The 23,459-nt window shown below is 35.9% G+C and overlaps 1 protein-coding gene across 1 annotated transcript in view; it reads right to left on the reverse strand.

Moving 5' to 3' along the window:
* Nucleotides 1–744: 744 nt before the first annotated feature.
* SEMA3E (semaphorin 3E) overlaps nt 745–23,459 on the reverse strand; it is a 345,931-nt gene continuing 323,216 nt past the window's right edge. Inside the window, exon 17 of the mRNA XM_020999789.2 lies at nt 745–6,488. Within this exon, the coding sequence (XP_020855448.1) occupies nt 6,036–6,488 (453 nt within the window). The 3' untranslated portion in view covers nt 745–6,035. The remainder of the gene's footprint in view (nt 6,489–23,459) is intronic.

Consider the following 23,459-nt stretch of genomic DNA (forward strand, 5'->3'; position numbering starts at 1 on the left):
ATGTTGATATTCAGTCCACAGGTTACACTGAAAGTAAGTTAGATTGGCAATATGAAGACCTTTTCAAATATTAAATTTGCACATGACAAGTCAGGTTGAGCAAACATTTATTTTTTTTTCATCTAAGGTGAGCTAAATTAAAACATGGCACTTCAATGCTATAGACAAGGTATGCAGAATCTAATGATAGATTGATGTCATATTTATTCTATGAAGTGACTCATATCAGTGATCTCTGCAGCTTTGTCACCAGATGATAATAAGCCTCATAGCTTTTCCTAATCAGGAAAAATAAATACTAGAGCACATGCCGTTACAGATCCAGCCAAGCAAAAAAAAAAAAAAAGATGCTACACAAAATAAAACGTACCAATGAAGTAATCTGTCACATAACTAGGCCACTTGAAGCACAAATATAAGAATCCAAGTCATAATGTAAATAAAAAATATAAGCCTATACACCCAAGGGAATAAAACAAAGCAAAACAAAACATTTTAAATAATACTACAACAAAAGTGTCAGTGGAGAAAGTCTATTATTCATAGTTGACTCAAATCAAACAGCTGTTGACCTGAAAAATGAAGCACTATTTTTTTTTAAATACTACAACATGGTACCCCATTGTAGGAAAGAGGAAAAAACTGAATTCTTATTGCTATCTTAATTATAGCATTTTCTTCTGGGAAATGCTAGTAACTGCAAACAATTAAGTACATGTTTTCTGATTTATTTACCATGCCACATACGGAGCTGAGACAATTTAATTCATTTTTTCCCAGACAACAACTGTGTTCTGTATTTGTTCCATGCCTAACACTGCTACATTATTGGATTGTGTTTTTTTTTACAGGTTTTACAAATGTGCATAATCACCACTAAGATTTACAAACCCACACACTGATACAACAAATACTGAATACTCAGAAGTATAATCCTGGACTTTAGCTGAAATTAAAAATAGAAAAATCTTATATTATATAATATGTAAATATACACAGATACAAATGTGTATGTATCCATATATATGTAATTCTTACAAATAAGCCAATAAAGAAGATTCTTTATTTTAAAAGGAATTTATTAATACTCAGACCTATGTATTGTATAATACTGTTTCCCCAAATTAGGAAGCATTTATCAGTAAGCCACCAGTTCTCCAGTTAAAAACAGAAAAAGAGGAATTCTTATATTTGGAAAAACTAGAAATCCCTACATTTTACAGATGAGGGAACTAAGACCCAGGTAAATTAAATGATTTGTCTAAGGTCATAAAAGAAGTTAGTGGCAGGGCTAAGACTAGGGGGTCTCAACTCTCCAGGTCAATATTCGTTCCACAACACTGAAGAGCCAAGTAACAATGATTGTCCTCTGAGAATTTTTTTCTTCTTGCCAAGCTAACGATGGAGGATGGCCTCATTCTCTTACAGTTTTCTGTAGACACTCATTCTGCTCTTATGTTCCACCTAGCCATGCTCTACCTAGAAGACACGTAGCCCAAGTATAGAGAAGAGTCATACAGATGCCTGGCTTCCTGTCCTTCTAGGAAGGCTATGGTTATGCTGGCTTTGAAGTAACTCTTTCTCAGCAGTTGCTCTGGCTGTCTATGTCTGTGGAGAATGGCCTTCCTTTCATCAAACCTATGTCTAGAGAAACTATGGAAGAGAGGGATCTTATCTCCTCCATCCCTGTATGGTGTTAGGCATTCCCCTGAACACAAGGCAAGCACTGATCTTAAGTCATTTCTACTTTGCCTAGCTTGAGCATTTCACAGGTGATTTTTTGAACTTCAGAGAACATTGACCAACTCTTGTATTTACTTGTATATTATCTAAAAGATAATGACAGGAAAACAGATTTTTTTATAAAGCATAGATATACTTATTTGTCTCTTGGAGAATCAGCATTCAAGGACTTCTTTTCTTCTCCTTACTTTTTTCTTTCACATCATTTAACCATCTGTTCCTATGTTCCACAATTGCTACACACTACACATTTCCAAACACAAAAACACACATACTGAAAGAGCCCACCAATATAGTTAAGGAGATTTTGTTTGGATTATTAGCATACTACCCTTCCATAATGGTTTTTTAGGTGGCCAATGCATTCCATAATGTTTTTGGAGGTACTATGCTATATTGAGAAAAAGAGAGAGTTTTCTATCTACATAGATTTATAAGTGTCCTCCTTTAGAGGGTTAATGTAGATGGTGGATTGACACCTGGTGTTAGAGCCAGGTAAATCTAGATGCAAATCTTCACTCTGATACATAATAGCTGTGAGGCATTGCATAAATCTCTTAACCTTTCAGTACCCTAGCTAGACAACTTTCTAAGACTACAAGAGAAGGTGCTGATCTGAATTGGTAGGGGAGTTTTCCTTTTTGGGCACATCATACATCAATGAAAACAAAGTATGGTCTCTATACCTATCACTATCACCCTAAATTCTCTAGTTGAGGCCTCAGATTTCCTCGCCCAATTGTTTCCTATTGACATTCTTCTCATTAATATGTCTACTTTGTTATGTTGAATTATTCTGAATATATTTTATGATTTTATATAAAATTATTTTCTGATTAATTCTGTTTATTTTTCTGTACCTGTCCATTAAAATATTCTTAACATTGATCATTTTCTTTTTTTTCTCCTGCTGCTTCTGACTACAAAACAGAAGGTGAGATTTGGCATTCATAATGAAATTCATGAGTGAACTGTTTAATAAGCACTTAACACTATACTAGACACTGTACTAATCACTGGAGATCCAAATAAAAAAAAAACACACCTTGTCCTCAAGGAACTTCTATTGTACTGAAGGGATGGAGATGACACATGTTGGAGGGTGGTCATCTGGAAAGAGAGTGTATGAGAGTTACCAGGAATATTAAGTTGATGCATAGGGCATTACACTAAGATATTGTTTCTAGTAACAATGATAAAACTGATTTGGGTTTTGTGCCTAGAGATGTGGGTGAAAAGAGAGAGGAACATTAGGTGCAAGAATGGAGGATGCCTATTAAGATAGGTAGGAAAGACAGTTGGAAGAGACATGTAGCAATTCCAAGGATCTGGGATCAGCTATATAAAATGGGCTAATTTTGTTTGCAGCCCACTCATTCACCAAACGAGACAGCTCTGCAAAAGGAATGAATTCCAAAATGGAATACATTATTTCCCTCATGTTCTAGGGGTACTTATCTGGTGAATTTGATGATTATATTTCAGCATTTAAAAAAATCTACTTTGGGGGCGGCTAGGTGGCACAGTGGATAGAGCACCAGCCCTGAAGTCAGGAGGACCTGAGTTCAAATCCAGCCTCAGACACATAATACTGTCTAGCTGTGTGACTCTGGGCAAGTCACTTAACTCCAATTGCCTCACCGAAAAAAAGAAAATCTACTTTGAAGCTTTAGTTATCTAGATAATTAGCCAGTTTACTGCTACCATCTACATTTGATATGATGTCTTTAAAACTGTTAGCACCCCAACCCCAAACACGGAAGCATGTATTTTTCTTAGTGTTCTCACTGTAATTACTTAAATATGGTTACAGATCAAAATGACATTTTAGGAGATTTATAAACAAACATGTCCAGAGCTGATGATATGTACTTCTGAAATTCAAATAACAGGAAATTAGTTATGTGATTTTCCTCATTTGTTTGTAGCAGTACAAGAGAAATGTCTATTTTCACTTTTTATTTTTTGAAATAATATTCTTTTGAACTGATTTGTTCTTTCCTATATTTTGTTTTCGTGACAAGCACGCTAAAAATCTTAACTTCACTTAACTCCCACTATTTGAATGCCTTACCTCATTTTTTCCCAGTTGGGCAGCTTTTTCTTCCCTTTCCTTTTTTTCTGTCTTTGAGAGAGCCAGTTTTTTCATAATTTCCAAACTGGAGTGCTTTCAGTTGCATCCTAGAGGGCAGCAATGACCCCCAGTGGATTCTTGGGTAAATAACAAGCTTAATTTTGGAAAACACTAATTTCATTTACATCAGGTCCTTTTTTTATTATTTCAATGCTGGGGGGAAAGACACACTAGCATGGATATTAACAGTAATAAAACTAACCGTATGTTTTATTTTAACTACAGCCTGCAATTGAAACCACCATGAATATTTAACTACTACGGGTAATCTGTAATTCAACTTCTCTCGCAGGTGGCTTATATCTGAAGAGTAATAGAAGGTGAGGGAGGTTGTTATTGTTTTTGGATGTGATTTAGGATTTCACAAATCTAGGAAGTTTCTCGTGAGGAACTTCCCTTTACCAATGCAGATCTCTTATCTCTTCTGTAATTTAGTCTCAGAAGTTGCTTGGGGCACAGAGAGGTTAAATGATTTGCCTATAATCTCACAGCCATGATATATCTGGGACAGCAATCAAAACCAGGTCTTATGTATTCTAGCCCAGCTTTCTATCCACTACACCTTTGTGATTCTATGAGATGGGTATTAGATAAAGTTAAAAGGAAAAAAAACTCAAAACGTTTCTTTTTCAGTGTTTCAACTTTCTGCTTTATCATTGCTGACTTGTTTTATATTTTATTTAAATATTTCACTAATTACCTCAGATTAAAATTTTGCAATTTAGAATAAAGGATGCTTCAAAAATACAGGATTATAAAATGCAAAATGCAAAAGGAAAAGGTAGAGAAAGTAAACTGACTATTACCAAAAATCAAAGCTTCTGTTGTGTTTTATGAGAGAAAAATAAAAATGTTCTAAAAGCAATTTTCTCTCTACCTCTTTATAGCAAATTTATTCAGATATAAAATACTGTAATTATTTTCTTTATAAAATAAGTTTATGTGTTGCTGAAATGACTTCTTTTTAATTAGAAGCTTTAAAAGAGTGAAAATTTAGTAAGTTTTTGTTTGTTCATACCTTTTTGTCTTTTCTTATTTGGTGGACTAATAAACTACTTTTAATTGAATTATCCACATGTGAAACTATGAGTGGGGTCTTATAAGAGTGTTTTTTTATTAATTAATTTTGATGATAAACATAATATACATCAACTTACCAAACTTTCTTTAGGCAAATATAGCCCAAAGATTTCTTCAGGGAAAAATGTACAGATAGACAGATAAACACACACACACACTTGCAAATATACACTTGTATACACACAGAAACACATCCATACCTATGAATGAACATATATATACACATATGCATATATAGATACATATGGACACACATATGCTGCTATAAGCATATGCCGGTTTTTGTTTTTGTTTTTTTTACCTTGAGAAGCCAGGCATATAAATCTTCCAGCTGTTAAAGCAAACATTTGTTCCAACCATAACTCATAGTCCAACTTAATGTTTTGCTTCAGCATCTAATAGGGAAGTTCTATTAGCCTCATTCTTTCCCACCTGAGTGTAACTGGAAGGGATAGTGTCAGCTGTAATAATAGAATATGAAGCTGGTCCCATAAATGTTTTATAAAGGGGTGTACCCCTGGGGCTGAATACATTTCTCTTCTCATTTACAAAAATCACAGTGGTCCTCAGAGCAAACTCATGGCTTAACTATTACAACAAAAATTACCAACTGTCCACATGAAAAAATGAATGTCCCTTGATCATTGTTCAGTTTCAAAAGCAAAGCAGAAGTTTGAAAAAGCAGAGGGATTAGCTATGTTGTCTTCCCATCTCCTGCCTCCTAATTCTTAATTCCTTTGAATTTCCTTAAATATTCTAATAATACGTGAGGAAAAAAGAGTAGTTGGGCATGAATAATCAGCCAAACAATTACAAAGATTACAACAAGGTAACTTTTTGATAAATATAGTCGAAAACCATGTAAGCAATAAAATGACATTTAGACACAACTAGTTAGCTTTATATAACCTCTAACCAGTTAAAAAGAATTAAGTATAATTTACCATAACACTTTGTTTCAGTCCCTTCTTTCTTATAGTACTTATTTCCTCTGCCACAAAGAAATCAAATCTAGTCTTTTAAATCTCAGAAGTCCAAATAAAAATTCTTCAAAAAGTCAGCCAATGGTTTCACCCCATCAGAAGTCCAGTGCATGCCTGGGTAGGCGATAGTGGTCAGATTTGGCCCGAAGCTTCTTTTCCTGCGGGGTGGAATACTTCCATTTGGAGGGGGACATTTTAAGCTTTTTCCTCTTTTTATCTGTGCACCACACTTTTTCACAGTACTCTTCCACTCGCTGGAAGTTGCTATAGCCAATCAATTGCAAGAACTCTTTGTACCATGGCTTTGACCCTTGTGGGATGCTGCTCTGGACAGGACACGGCATTTTATGGGGAACCTCTTCTTCATAGTCTTTGTTAAACATCTCTTCGACTCGTTCCTCTTCTACCACTTCCAAGGTGATTTTGCGGACTGTATGGACAAAACTGTGCTCCACAGTCTGACAAAAATAGGTTCCTGCATCCATTTTGTGTAGTCTTAGGAAGAGCAAACCAAGGTCCATTTTGACAACTCTGTCATCTGTCTTCACCTAAAAGAATGAACAAGTAAAATATATCATCGGGGATAACAATTGTTTTTAAAAAGTCACCACTATAATCTTTTAAAGTATCTATCTTAAGGTTTCCCTTTTATATTGCTCTATATAATATTGCATGATACATGCTAACACATATGTATCAAACAGATGGATGCACTGAGTGATTAAACTACCTTGAAATTTTTTATCATTTCCTTTAGCTAGATCCTCCAGTTTCCTACGGTTTCTCCAAACCTCTTCAGTATCTCTACTGAAAGCTAGAAAGAATATGAGTTGAGGTTAACGATAGTCTATATACATTTGTACTCATGAAAGCAGCCTGGTTATGGTTAGGGAGTGATAGTTGACTAGGTCACATAGCTTAAGACACAACATTTCCAGAAGACTCTTAAAGTGTAGAGGGGATAGCTAGGTGGTGCAGTGGATAGAGTGCCAGGCCTGGAGTCAGGAATACTTATCTACCTGAGTTCAACTTGGGCCTCAGACACTTGTATGATCACATTTGTGTGACCCTGGGCAAGTCATTTTACCCTGGTTCCTTCAGTTTCCTCATCTGTAAAATGAGCTAGAGAAGAAAATGGCAAACCACTCCAGTATCTTTGCTGAGAAAACCCCAAATAGGGTCACAAAGATTCAGGCATGACTGAAATGAACAAATAACAACAACATTAAAGCATAGAGGGTGTTACAATCTTTATGTGTTGAGGAAGCATCCATTAAAATGAAATTGCAGATTGTGGAAGTATTGAAAAAGAATATAATTGCATTTTTAGTTCATATAACTTCAACTCTTGTGCCATTTGACATGAGTGGTGCAACTGGTAATATAGGGGAATATTCTGAAATTCACATTTTCTATCTCCCTTAATTAGTCTCACTAATCATGTACTTCAAATGCATGTTATAAATTCAACATTGGGGTACCTATAAACATTATCAAATTTGTTTCTATTGTGAGGACTCCTTTCTAAAAAGGAACCCAAATACGGCCTATTTCAACCAATTAACCCTGGGATCTTATTCTCTAAGCAAGTCTGTTGAATACTACAGCTGATATAATGTTATAGCAGACATAAACTTATAATTTGAAGGAAATTATCTTTCTTTTTTTATTTGATTTTCCCCTTATTGGCTACATAAAATTTAGTTTGCACAAATGCAGCATTTGTATTTTTTTCTTCTTTGACGTCTTTCTTCCCTCAGTGAGAGTAGATCCAACAAGATGTTTCAGCTCTAACATCATAGTCTCCAGTATACCTTGTAAAGTAGTAGAATAAACAGATATTAAAAGATGATGGGCTAGAACAAAGGCATCCAAAAGAAGTTTGTGACTCGGGTCATATAATATTTGAGGTGCTGAAGAACTACTTCTCAAGATTTCTGAAAAGGGGTATGGTACAAAATGTTTTGGGGAAAAATCATGGCTGTAATTACTAATCAAATCAAGAAAGTAAACAAGAAAACATCACTAGCCATGCTGACATATGCTTTCTTTGCCAATGCTACAAAATCTTTAAGAGGAGAAACTACATGAATAATAAGGGACTCCTTTACGAAGGCATGAAATAGAAATAAGTAGGTTTTTATAAAAAACAAAATTCTACATCAGACCATATCTTTTTATAGTCATAATTAACAGAAGTGGGGCAGAGAATATAAGAACAATCTTGGCTTATTTTTTGCCCATTAAACACACACACCAAATAAAGATCCTTCTGATGTTCCTGTTTTCAGTGGATATTGTTTTGATCACATCGAGCCCTGAAACACTGAAGAGTCTCCTAAAGAAGATACATGAGGATGGTAACTAGACAGAAAATTTCATTGGTGTAAGGAACTCCAAGGTGAGAAAATTCCTCCTAGCAATGTAGGTCACCACTTTCTCTGCAAATTACAGTCTATTTTTTAAAATAATAATAATATTTTCTTTTTCCCAGTTACATGTAAAGGCAATTTTTAACATTCAATTTTTAATAATTTTAAGTTCCACATTCTCTCCCTGCCTCCCTCTTCATTACCCGCCCTGAAACAGTAAGCAATTTAATATAGATTATATATGTGCAATCACAAAACATGTTTCTATATTAGTCTTGTTGTGAAAGACACAAACCAAAAAAGAATGTATATATATATATATATATATATATATATATATATATATATATATACACATACATATATATATATATATATATACATATGAAAAATACAGTGAAAATGGCACACTTCAATATGCATTCAGATTCTATCAGTCTTTTCTATAATATCTGTGGATATTATTTTTAGCAAAAGTCCTTTGGAATTGTCTTGGATAATTGTATTGCTAAGAATAGCTAAATGGTAAACAGCTGATCATCGTACAATATTACTGTTACTTTGTACAATGTCCTTTTTCTTCTGCTCACTTCACTTTGCATAATGTTGTGTAAGTCTTTCCAGGTTTTTTCTGAAATCATCCTATTCCCCTCATTTCTTATAGCACAACAGCATTCTATTACAATCATATACCACAAGTTGCTCAGCCATTCCCTAAATGAGGAGCATCCTCTCAGTTTCCAATTCTTTGCTACCATTAAAAGAGCTGCTACAAATATTTTTGTACAAATAGGGTCCTTTTCCTTTTTAAAAAAAAATATACGGACATAGTACTAATATTGCTGGATCAAAGGGTATGCATAGTTTTATAGCCCTTTTGGCGTAGTTCCAAATTGCTCTCCAGAATTCTTGGATCAGTTCACAACTCCACCAAAGGTGCATTAGTGTCCCAATTTTCCCACTTCCTCTCCAACATTTATCATTTTCCTTTTCCATCATATTAGCAAATCTGAGAGGTGTGAGGTGGCACCTCAGAGTTTTTTAATTTGTGTCTCTCTAGTAAATAGTGATTTAGAGCATTTTTTCATATGTCCATAAATAGCTTTGATTTCTTCATCTGAAAATTACTTGTTCATATCCTTTTGTTATTTATCAACTGGGGCATGAATTATATTCTTGTGAATTTGACTCGGTTTTCCAGATATGTGAGATATGAGACCTTTGTCAGAGCCACTTACTGTCTCCAATAAAAACTGTGTCCTAGCTTTCTGCTTTCCTTCTAATCTAGGTTGCATTGGTTTTATGTAAAAACTTTTTTAAATTTTGCAACTTTAAAAAGTTGTGTAGAATACTAGATAATGAAGTCACCTGCCCAGGGTCACACACTCAATAAGTGTCAGAAGAGGGACTTGAACCCAGGTCATTGTGGTTTGAAGGCCTTTTCTTTATATATTGTGCCACCCTAAGTTCTGAAAATACAGTTAACCATACCTATTCAAGGAGAAATCAAGAAAAAAAGAACTTGGTAGATGAAGAATGTCTTTTTTTTGAGGTCTAAAAAGTAATCTGAGTTCTAGTTTCTGTGGCACCATTGTAGATGGAAGCTAGCCAAGGTTCTGAGAGTGATTCAACACAAAAGAAAGTCATTGATGTTGATGATAGCAATAATCCCATGTACACTTTGACCTCCATCCCCTGAGCACTTATTATTAAATGGTTTGTGGTACACCTATGGTTTTTGGATTCAAGTAAATATTGTGACTCGTTTTCTAGTACCCCTTACCTCCTTCCCAACCACATGTAGCAGTACAGAAAAGCAATGATTATAGCCATAAGATGTCTGCCAAGTACAGATTTATTTTAATTGTGGGCAACACTGATCACCAACTGATCTTGCCTTTGAGCTTCCTTTACCAAATCAGAGTGCCTTTGTGGGCACCAACAAACCTACCGGTATGATGGCTGAAAGGGAAAGGGCCTGGTAATAATGGTAAAGAAGTTCCAGCATAGCTTGAAAGAAATTTCATATATTCTTAGCTCATATAATCCTTGATCTATTTTTATTTTTACTTCTCTACCATTGACTTTATGGAAATGAACCTAATGTTCTACACCTGCTACAGTAACATCATATAAATAATGCACAGTGAAATAATATACACTTATTATGAACACAACAGCACAAATTGTTCTATACCACCTAAGTAAGGAGAGGGATCATAGCCTTCTCAATTCTTTGTCTCTCTCTCTGTCTCTCTGTCTCTCTCTCTCTCTCTCTCTCTCTCTCTCTCTCTCTCTCTCTCTCTCTGTCTCTCTGTCTCTCTCTCTCTGTATCTCTCTCTCTCTCTCTCTCTCTCTCTTTGTCTCTGTCTCTCTCTCTCTCTCTCTCTCTCTCTCTCTCTCTCTCTCTCTCTCTCTCGGTTGTTACATATAAATTGCAAAGATGGAAACAGAACTCTGTTTTATCTCAGTCTGGGGCAACATATAGTATTTTATATTAAATCACTTTGAAATTTAAATGTATCTCTCATGAACCATAAATGCCTATAAGAAAATGACATGGAAATTGGTATTTCAAGTCCATACATGACTTAGTCTTTCCACTTCAATTAATATGGGTAACTCCAGCAATTCATGGTTTCACAATTGTTTTCACATTGTCTGTATTATTGTGGTTTTTCAAAATCTGCATGCCAGATTTCTTTGGGATAGATGTTAATATAATACATAAAACATAATTTTTACATTATTTCTACCAAGTGTTCCTATATTCACTCCTTATAAGTACAATTTTTAACTAGAAAATGTCTTCAACATTCTAGGATACCAAAAAAAATTGATTCAGTATGCTTACACTGTCAAAGAAACAAACTTGAACAATTGAACACAGAATTTTGCACATCTGGTCACCTTGCTCCTCAGGAGGACAGAGTGATTTCCATATGTTGCAAACAACTGGTCTGGCATTTTTTCATAGGAAAGGGGCAGACAAGACTCTTAACCATGACATGGAAAAGCAACGAAATTATGTGGGAAGAAAAAAAAGCAAGCACCAATTTACACTTACACATGGTGTTCTCAATTAGAAGTGTAATCCCATATATATTTATTGGCAATCAAACAACAATCTTTTATCAAATGCTTAATGTGTATAAAGCACTATATTAAAGATTGAAGGTACAAGGGGGGGGGAAGCCATAACAGTCCCTGTCCCCAAGATGTTTACATTCTAAAAGAGGAGAAAATATGAACATAAGTGGCTACAAAGAATATATAAACAAAGTAGATAGAAGAAAATCTTAGGACATCAGCATTAGCTGAGGCAGGGGCTGAGTTATGGGTAACAGAGAACTATAAAAGGCATTCTATAGAAGATTCCCATTTGAGCTGAAGAAAGTCAGAGGTGAGAAGGGAGAACATTCTAGGCATGGGAGTGGGAGTTGGGGGCATCCAATGAACAGGCATAGAGTTATTCAATGTAGTGCCATATTTGATGAACACACAAGTCTTATGCCTGCTGGTAGAGTGTGTGGAGGGGAGTAACACACAAGAAGACTAAAGAAAGTCATGTTGTGAAGATTCTTAAATGCCAAAGAGTTTTATCCCATAGCTAAATGGGAACCACTCAAATTTGAGGAATGTAGTGTGACATGATAGGGTGGGAGAGTTGGGGGGCAGTATAATTAGACCAGCTTTTAAGAAAATCACATTGGCACTTGAGTGGAAGATGAATTGGAATGGGGAAAGCATTGAAGGAGGGAGACCAATTAGAAGAGTATTACAATAGTACAGGTAAAAGGACATAAGGGACTAAACTAGGAAGGTAGATGTGAGAATAGAAGGAAGGTGAGACATCTATCTGTCTATCTATCATCTATCTATCTATCTATCTATCATCTATCTATTTAATATGTTGAAAGATCTATGCAACTCTCTCTATATAGATATATCTATCTAAATCTATGTATCTCTACATATGTAACTATGTCCATATGTCTATTTATCTAGTTCTAGTCAGCTATGTCCAAACACACAGACACACATACAGATACATATTTATATTATTTGGAAGTAGAAACAGAAAAATTTGGCAACTGGTTACATTAGGTGAGTGAGAGTGAGGAAATTGAAAATTATATTAATGTTATGAACTTGGGTGACTGAAAAGATAGTGGTACTTGTAGGAGTAACAGGAAATTTTGGAATAGGGGTAGGTTTGGGGAAAAGATAACAAGTTCTATTTGGGATATGTTGAGCTTGAGATGTTTATGGAACATTCAATTGGAAATTTTCAAGAGAAAGTTGGTGATTTAAGACTGGAGATCAGGGGAAAAACTAGTGGTGAATACATAGATCTGGAAATTAGCACTGAGATGACAAACTCATAGGGGCTAAAATCATCAAGTGAGAGACTATAAAGAAGAAAAAGAAGATGGAAACTTAGGGGACACCCACAGAGGGCATGACACAGATAAAGATCTAGCAAAAAAAAAAGTCTAAGGAACAGTCTGAAAGTTTCAAGGAGAATGAAGAGGGAAAACTGATACAAAGAGATAAACTTCCAAGATATTTGCATCTAATCTTATCACCATGTTAACCTCCCTGAGCCTCCTCTCGAGGCTTAATTCCTCTGAAAGCTTTCCTTTATAGAAGCCAGGAATTGGACTTTCAGTTCATTCCACTTTCCATTGTAACTCTGCCTGGTTTCAACTCCATGGAATGAGATGTCCCATTCACTATGCCTTCTATCACCCCATTTGTGTCTTCCCCCATCTCCTTTATCCCCACTTTCCAGCTCCTTTTTTTTTTTTTGGTGATATCTGCCTCCTTTAGATTATAAGATCCTTGAGTGCAGGAACTGTCTTTTTCTTGATCTCTAGCACTTAGTAGTATGTGGCACAGAGTAGGTGCTTAATAAATGTTTATTGAATTGAAATTGACATTTAATAAATGCTTTGTGAGATTCATTTAATAAACAAGGTGATATATCATATTATCATATGGACTTCTAGACAAAGATGAAAAGACTGGGTTGCATGTCCATTTTTATTCACATTTCCAGTCCTATGACCTACAGTTTTCTCTGTGCCTTTTTTTCCATCTGTAAAATGGGAATGAATTCTTATAGCTACAAAGGAAGGTAAATGAGCATTGGCAAATTGTACTTAGTAAAAAGGGCAACTGGGAGCATGAAAACATGCAATGATGCTGATCAAAGCTACACGAGCAAACTCAGAACATCCATAACTGGAGTTGTAAACAGTCATTTCTTGTTTAGTAAAGATGTGTGTTTTTGTTCTGGAAAAAGCTTGAAAGGAGTTTAAAAGTTCAAAACTGTGAAGCAGCTGTTTCAAATGATTCTAGGAGTTCACATGCTGCACTTAATGTTATGAAAACACAACAAAGTAAAAAGAATACAAGAACAAAAGCCTCTGATTTCAATCCATGGACACAAGGAGACAGAAAGCCATGGCTGTCATTTGATCCTTTAAGCGCCCTGTTGAGCTTGGTATTGGTGGAAGTCTTTGAACAGTGAGTCATAGAAAATGAGAGGGGAAGACTAAAGATAGGGTTTCACTTCATTAGTGCAATCTGGACACACGTACCTTTCATGTATTTCATAATATTTAATTTTCCACAACGATTTTTTTTCAATAAGGGAAGCTATTTTAATAAAGCATGGGATGGTATCTATGGTGAATTTACCACTGACACTTGTCAAAAATTAAAGGTGAATGCTATCCACCCAAAGTTATGTGGAAAGAGGGGACTGACACCTCAACTTCTCTTACCAGCTGTAAATTGACATTTATTAACTAATCTGCCTATTACTATTTGATGCCCAAAAGTGACAGAACAGGATAGATAATATTGACACAGCGATGAAACATCTGTGACTCATGATACAGAACATCATTCTCTTTTATGTGACATTCAACACATCATCTTTAAAAGGTTTATGACTTTATTTTACATCTGTAATTAGTCCTAAATAGGCATCAGTTGAAACCTCTATGGACCTGGTAAATGGTTTAATAAATTGTTGCCCCAAAATCTATCAACTGGTGGTAACCCTGACCTTAATAAGCCTCTCCATATTTCCCTAGACTTGCCTTTGGAAGACAGATACAGAATCTGTTTTTGTGCCCATACTGCAAGCCCCTCTGTGATGCTTGGAGAATATAAAGCTTTTGAGAATATAAAGCTACCTCTAAATAATAATGAGGCATCAGAGGAGGAGTTTGATAGCTTATATGTTATGAATATAGGCAGCTAGGTGGCACAATGATTAGAGTTCTGGGCTTGAAATCAGGAAACCTTATCTTCATGAGTTCAAATCCAGCCTCAGATGTTTACAACCTGTGTGATCCTGGACAAATCTTAAGTTAACCCTTTTTGCCTCAGTTTCTCATCTGTAAAATGAGGTAGAGAAGGAAATGGCAAAGCACTCTAGTGTATTTGCCAGGAAAACTCCCCAAAGGGGTCAAGAACAGTAGAATACAACCCAAACAACTCAACAACATTACCTGTACGTCTAATATTAATTATTTTGAAGAGGCATATTTAAAAAATGACACATTTACAAAATTTCTCCTAAAAATATCCAAGTATGAGTAGGGTGACAGGGATCCAAGACTGAGGAACTCGCAACTAAATTTGCTTTCCAAAAAGCATTATGAGGATTACTAAACACAGGAAGAGAAAGACCATGAAGGCAATGATATGTCCTTGTTCAATGGGATCTAGGAGAGGGGAGAAAGAGGTGGGAGGGTGGAAGAAAAACCTCACACTGGTTCTGCTGAAAGTAATATTTTTCAATGTCTAAATGTTTGCTTCTGAAATTTGGATGGTAGAGAAAATCAACTCTGACTATACTGACTAGACACCTGAGGAATCTCATTACTGGCTAGGGTTTTCTCCCACCATACTGAAAGTTCAAAGAGGGAAAAGACTGTGGTTTTGTGGGTTTTTTTGCATTACTAATAGGAACCATCATAGAGTCTTTATTGTAGATGCTTAATAGGTTAAATGGATGGATGGATGGATGGATTTTTTTGGGGGGAGGGTGAAGAACACCAAGTTATGGCATCCATTTCCAAATCTATATCTGTACTCTTAGGCTATATTCCAAACTCTAGAACCGTGTCTTTAATATATCTATTGGCATCTCAAAAATAAATATCTCCAACATAAAATGCTTACTTCCCCTGAACTGCTGTGTCTCCCTCCAATATGACCCCCATCAAAACCTATACTTCCTCTTAACCTTATTACTTTTGTTACTGGCACAAATCCAATCTCCATAACCAAAACCTTAGTATTATCATTGACTCTATCTTCTGTAATTACTTTTAATTCCCAATTAGTGACCGAGACCTATGGATTCTTGCCATCCCACCTTTGCATCAGTTCCACCTTCTACTTCACTGCAACAATTCTATTAACATCTTCACTGACTTCTGAAACTTGTGCAATTTATCTGAACTGGAATATACCTCAAGCTACCACCTGACAAGTCTTTCTGGAACCACTGTATACCCTTACAAGTTCTCATACAAACTGTACCACACATTATAGTAATGGTATATTTTAGGATCATGGAGCTAGAGCTTCAAGGAATTTCAGAAGCCACTGAGTCCAACTCCTTGGTTTTACAGAGGAGGAAACTGAGGTCCACAGGTTAAAGTGATTTTACCATGGTTTAGTATTTTACCACAATAAAGCAGAGTTAGGATTTGAACTCAGGCCCTGTGTTTCTAGTTTCATCATTCTATCACATAATGGTTCAAGACTCATTTTTTTGTTTTTTTTAACATTTGATCAAAAAACTTCACTAGCTACTTATTATCAACTAAAAAAAATAAGATTTCTCTGCCTGGCCTTCATAGCCATCTATAATTTAAAGAATCCTACCTTTTCTGTCTTAAATAATATGTAATTTCAGATGTGGATCTAGAAATACCTTAAGGGTTAATATAGCACCATTCTTCTATTTATGGATGAAGACACTAAGAACCATAGATAGTAAAAATGATTTATTTCTAGATCATCCATGATGTAGGAAACAGAGTCAAGATTGCAGTCCCATTTCTCAGACCCTAAATAGAGTGTGTGTGTGTGTGTGTGTGTGTGTGTGTGTGTGTTTTACCACAGCATACTAGATTTTACATTATTGTGTTCTTCCACTTGTTCTGAGTTCATGGCAAAGTGGATTTGTTGTTTAAATGTACCCTTTGATTTTCCTCTCCATATTTTTCTTCGTGCTATTCCCTAAGCCTAAAATTCCTCCTCCATCTCTCTCTGTATCTCTTTCTCTATCTCTCCCTCTCTTTACCTAATTAATTTCTATCTACATTTGAAGGCCCAACTTATTTTTTGAAAGCTCCTCAAAACCTCCATTTAGTAACAGATTTCTACTTGTATCTCACTAATGTGCTCATTATACACAATTCAGTATTATATTTATCTCTTTACATGTCTCATGCTTTATGAACAAAAGGGCTGTGACAACTAAACTTTGTATCTCTTCCAGTGCCTTGTACGATATTCTGTGTGCAGAAGATATATGACAATATTTAGTGGTATTAAATGTTTCTCCTTCTTCTACCCTTTGTATAATCCTAGTAGAGATATGGAAAACAAATAACAACATACTGAGGCTCAAAAGGACACCCTATTTCAAGGGGGTAACTTAACAAGGGTATCTTAGACCTAGAATACAGGCCGTCAAGCTTTTTGAGAAACTTATTCTGATTTGATGAATGAAATATCACTGAGGGGTAGATTTCAATACAATGAACTTCAAATGGGCATGGGCAAGTCTTCTATTATCTTCATTGTATTAAATATTGCTGACAGCTGGAGCTTAGAAATATTTTTTTATATGAAGACTTCCATTATAATGGAACTCACTTAATGGGATTTTGACTTGACCCTTTAAAATACGGGAAGCTTGTAGTTCTGATTATTCCTAAGACAAGAGTATCCAAATTGATTCACAGATGTCTGTATGAGAAATGTCTCTATGAAAACTCATACTTCACATTTAAGATGCCCCACTTTTGAACACGTGATATTATTACCCAATATTATGAAAGACTGTCTGAAAAAATATATTTCTACTTTATCCTTTCCTTATTTTGCATGTTAAATGGAAAGCACATTCTTTAAACCAATAATGGACTGTTGAATCTGAAGAAAACAAATGCATATTTAATTTTTTCCAATTGCTCCAATTTAACAAAATGTAGTGTTTGGGCATTTAAGTGCAACATAATAAGCTCATTATTCACGTACAGCAAAAGGAGAGATGGCAAGGAAGTATTCAGACAATGCTAGCCAACTCTTGAGTATCTACAAAAAAAATGTTATATCTGTGAGTACTTCAGAAGGCAAGTGGCATTCAGTAAGACCTAGGAAACTTCATCTAGACAGGTAATTCCATAAAAGTTTTTGTTTCCTTTTTTTTTTTAATAAATATGATAAATGGTAGATCATTGAAGTGTTATCAATATAGTATGCCAAAAATTTCAGCAAAGTGTTTTACAAATCTTTCAAAATCTCCTTATGGACAAGATAGACATATGTGGCTATGTTATCATATCATTAGATGGAAAACTCATTATGGGTAAATGAACTACAGCAAAGGTAATTTTAAATTGCTTTGAGAGGCCCAGCACCCAGAACATAGATGGTGCTAATGTATTTGGCTGCTACAAGATCACATATGGAGTAACACGCACAGTTCTAGATGCTACATGACAGAAATTATCATGACAAATTAAAGCACTGTCAGAGGTAGGCAATGGTGGAGCAAAAAAAAGGAAAGAGAATAGTTGAGATGAAAGGAAGTGGCAATAACACTGATGGCAGTGATTATAAACAATGAGCAGCAGGCACTCTAATATACAAAAGAGAAAAGAACCAATTGGAGTAGAACAAACACAAACTGGTGACAACAGCCTGAAGTCTGCAGGGTGATATTGTCACCTGAGCCTTAATAGTTCCTACAGATATGTGGCATTTGGATCAGATCATGCATCTATGGAGAAATGAGGGAATAAAGGGCAAGGCAGCAATACTCAATTACCTTTAATACCACAGCATTTCTTGAAAAAATTGCATTAAGCCATTTCCTCCAATGCCTCTTTAATGTTTGTCATTTAATGGAGCTCTATGCAAAACAATAATTAAAAAGAGCATTTTTATAATGAGACAGAAAGTCCCATATGTAATAAAATGATGATTATATCTTAGAACTGATCCAGATAATGTCTTCATGATAGGGAAATTTCTCATGAAATGTCTTCTGTAAGAGTTGTTTCCTATACTGATCCTTAACATACTATGCTTTGCCTATAGAGTATAAATAGAAAGAATGTGATAGATACGGAGTGGGTGGAGCCAAGATGGCAGAGTAAAAGCAGTGACTTGCTTGAGCTCTCCCCCAAACCCCTACAAATGTCTGTAAAAATGGCTCTAAACAAATTCTAGAGAAGCAAAACCTGCACAAAGACAAAATGAAACAAATTTCCAGCCCAACACAACCTGGAAGGTTGGCAGGAAAGGTCTCTTATGCTGGGAGAAGAGCACACACCAGCAAAAAACAGGCCTCCGCAAATCAGGGGACTGGATCACAGGCAGCTGTGGTGGTTTCCAGACTTCTCAACCCACAAACGCCACAGATAACTTAGAAGGTCAGTAGGAAAGGTCTATCAATTGAGGTGAGAAAGGAGCTAGGTCCAGACCCGGTCCTAGTGCAGCCCTGGGGCTGCGGCTGTTTCTGGAGCTCTTGGCCCACAGACAGAGGGATGATCAAGCAGCTGATCAGAGGGGGATTTCCAGGATCTCTTTGCTGGTGCTGAGGCAGGTTCTTTTATTTTGCCCATGCTTGGATCTGGGTCACAGTTCTGGATGGTGGCCTGGGGCAAGGAGGAGCACTGGTGTGGCGAAGCTTGCAGGGGTGGTAGAGAGAGAATTCTTCTCACAGTTCCAAGGTAGAAAAGAGTGCTTGTGGCCGATCGTAGACCAGACCTCAGGCCAGGAAAGGAGTAAATACCTCGCCTTTGATCATACCACCCTGAAGAATTGAAAATGTACAGCTGCACAAAACCCCCAAGCTTAGGACAGTATGCGCTCCACAATGGAAACAGAGCCCTACCTTAACAGAGTTTAAAACTCAGGTAATTGCCTGGGATCATGAGCAAACTGTGCAAAAACAAAACAAAACAAAACAAAACAGATCATAGAATCTTACTTTGGTGACAAAGAAGATCAAAACATACAACCAGAAGACAACAAAGTCAAACCTCCTACATCCAAAGCCTCCAAGAAAAATGTGAATCAGTCCCAGGCCATGGAACAGCTCAAAAAGGATTTTGAGAAGCAAGTAAGTGAGATAGAGGAAAAACTGGGAAGAGAAATGAAAATGATGCAAGAAAATCATGAAAAACAAGTCAACAGTTCGCTAAAGGAGACCCAAAACAAACAAACAAAAAACTGAAGAAAATAACATCTTAAAAAATAAATGAACCCAAATGGCAAAAGAGGTCCAAAAAGCCAATGAGAAGAATGCCTTCAAAATCAGAATTGGCCAAATGGAAAAGGAAGTCTAAAAACTCACTAAAGAAAATACTTCCTTAAAAATTAGAATGGAGCAAATGGGAGCTAGTGACTTTATAAGAAATCTAGACATTGTAAAACAAAACCAAAGAATGAGGAAAAAAAAAAAGAAGGCAGTGTGAAATATCTCATAGGAAAATCAACTGACCTGGAAAATACATCCAGGAGAGAGAATTTAAAATTACTGGACTAACTTAAAGTCATGATAAAAAAAAAAAAAAGAAAGAGCCTCACCATCTTCTTTCAAGAAATAATCAAGGAAAACTACCCTGGTATTCTAGAGCAGAGGAGAAAACAGAAATGGAAACAATCCACTGATCAACTCCTGAAACAGACACCCAAAGGAAAACTCCTAGGAATATGTTAGCCAAATTACAGTCTTCCCAGTTCAAGGAGAAAATATTGCACGCAGCCAGAAAGAAACAATTCAAGTATTGTGGAAACACAATCAGGTTAACACAAGTTTTAGCAGCTTCTACATTAAGGGACCAGAGGGCTTGGAATATCATATTCCAGAGGACAAAGGAGAGGATTACAACCAAGAATCACCTAACCATGCAACAGTTAGTATAATCCTTCAGGAGGAAAATGGATATTCAGTGAAATAGATAACTTTCAAGCATTCTTGATGTAAAGACCAGAGCTGAATAGAAAATTTGACTTTCAAATACAAGACTAAAGAGAAACATGAAGAGGTAAACAGGAAAGAGAAATCATAAGGGACTTATTAAAGTTCAACTGTTTACATTCCTGCATGGAAAGATGATATTTGTAACACATGAGACCTTATCAGTATTAGAGCAGTTGGAGAGAAAGTATATGGATAGATGGATAGATAGAAATATAGATAGATAGATAGATAGATAGATAGATAGATAGATAGATAGATAGACAGCAGACAGATAGATATTGGGCATAGGGTGAGTTGAAGATTAAGGTGTGATATCTAAAAAATAAACTTAAGAGGTGAGAGAGGATTATACCGGGAGAAGGAGAAAAGGAAAGGTAGAATGGGGTAAATTATCTCACATAAAACACACAAGAAAAAGCTTGTACGGTGGAGGGGGAAGTTGTGGAAGGTGAAAGGGAATGAGTGAATCTTATTCTCATCAGATTTGGTTTAAAGAGGGAATAACACACACTCAACAGGGTATGGAAATATATCTTACCCTACAGGAAAATAGGGGGGAAGGAGATAAGATGGGGGATGATAAAAGGGAGGGCATATTGGGGGAGGAGGTAATCAGAAGCAAACACTTCTGAGGAGGGACAAGGTTAAAAGAGAGAATAAACAGGAGTGGAATAGGATGTAGGGAAATATACTTAATTTTTCATAACATAACTACTATGGAAGTGTTTTGCACGACTACACATGTATAACCTGTATCGAGTTGCTTGACTTCTCAGTGAGGGTGGGGGAGGGATGAAGGGAGAGAATTTGGAACCCAAAGTTTTAAAAACAAATGTTAAAAATTGTTTTTACATGCAACTGGGAAATAAGATATACAGGCAATGAAGCATAGAAATCTATCCTTCCCTACAGGAGAATGGAAGGGGAAGGGGATTAGAGAAACTGGGGTGGGGGGGTGGAGACAGAAGGGAGGGCAGATTAGGGGAAGTGGTGTTCAGAATGCACACTTGTGTTGGGGTGGGGGAAGGGGTGAGATTGGGAGAAAATATGGAATTCAAATTCTTGTAGAAGTGAATGTTGAAAACTAAAAATAAATATTTAAATAATTTTTTTTAAAATGTGATAATGTTAACAAATTTCTTTGGATATTTGACCTAAAGCAAGGTTTTGAATCCCAATCTCTGGCAATAAAAGCAATAATAGGACATATAAACTACCCATTATAAAGAATCACATACTTATTAAAGGAATAATTTGATAGAGATATTGCATTGTAATGGATACAGAGCTAATCTAAGCAGGAAGACCTAGTCTCCAGTTCTTCCTCTCATACACCCTGGCTGTTTGACATTCAACAACTTATTTAAACTGTTGTTGGTGTCATCATCATTGTCCTTGTCCTCTTCCTCCTCCTCCTCCTTCTCCTCTTCTTTCTCCTTCTCCTTCTTCATCTTCATCATTTTCTTTGTCTTCTTTTTCATCTTCTTCCTCTTCCTCTTCTTGTCTTCTTTTTTGTCTTCACCTTCTTCCTCTTCTTTGTCTTTTTTATCTTCACCTTCTTCTCTTCTTTGTCTTTTTTATCTTCACCTTCTTCTCTTCCTCTCAGCCTTCTTTTCTTTCTTTCCCTTTCCTCTTCTTCCTCTTCTCTTTCTTCTCTTCTTTCTCCTTATTATTGTTGTTTTTGTCATTAATTATACTGTAAGCTCCATGAAGGCAAGGACAGGTTTTTTTGGCCTCTTTTTTGTATTCCCAGGGTTTAGCACAGTGTCTGGCATATAGCAGTAATAAATGTTTATTGAGTGAGTGAGTGATAGACACCTTTCCAAGACAATAAATTGGGGAAAAAATAATGATCTGCATTGTTAGAAAGATCCTCCTCATCTAGGAGTTATCTACATCAATGAAATCACAGGTTTAGTCCCTAATCCAGGCCCTATCCCCATGTATCCATTAAGAGAACTGTATAAAAAGAAGAAAAGGAAAAAAAATTGGAAGGACAGAAGTTTCAATAAAGCAATATGAGAGGAGCAGCAAATTACAGCAGAAATGAGAATGAATGTTGCTGCTGAATGTTGACAGATGCAGTATGTCAGAAAGACTGACGAGGAAAAATTTTTTCCACCCAAGACAAGATTAGAATGATCTGAAACAGGCCAGATGGAATGAAGAAAGACATTAATAACATAATGACTCCTCCACTAGAGATATTCACCTCAGAATATCAGGCTTTCTTATGCCTTCTACTATTAAGTTAGTGATGACTGGCTAAAAAGGAGCTCTCATCTACTTCCAATGAAATAAAACTGAGAAAAAGTTCAGCACTATAATGGGTCATGCCTGGGGGGTATAAGTCAATTCAGTCTCCCCTATCAGCAGACTTCCAGATCATTTTTGTATTATTGTTAAACTGTAATTCCTTGGAGAATTTTTGTTTCTGGAATGTAATACATAAATCTTAATAGTTTGGGAGTTAATTGAGAGACCTATATGCTTCTATCTTAGAGAGTTAGGATTCACAAACCTTGTTTTTGGAACTCATTCACAAATTCACTCTATGAAAAATATTCTAGGCAATCCAGGAGATGAAAATAATGCTCCACACTTAAGTGTAGTTGCTACACTCAAGTAGCTTAAAATATAGTTGGTGAGATAATATACATGCACACAATTATATAATAAAAAGGAAAATAATTAGAGCATGGAAAAAGTATAAAATAAGTCCTATGAGGGTTCCAAAGATGGAACTATCATTTCTAGCAGCAGGGCATCAGTGAAAACTTCATGGAGAAGGTGCTACTTGAACAAAGTCCTAAAAATTGATATGGTTTCACGAGGAAGATACATAAATGGAAAGGAGAGAGGGCTATCTAAATAATAGCAGAGATTGGAAAATA

Source organism: Phascolarctos cinereus, unplaced genomic scaffold (genome assembly GCF_003287225.1).
Source record: "Phascolarctos cinereus isolate Bilbo 61053 unplaced genomic scaffold, phaCin_HiC Scaffold_1;HRSCAF=81, whole genome shotgun sequence".
NCBI lineage: Eukaryota > Metazoa > Chordata > Mammalia > Diprotodontia > Phascolarctidae > Phascolarctos > Phascolarctos cinereus.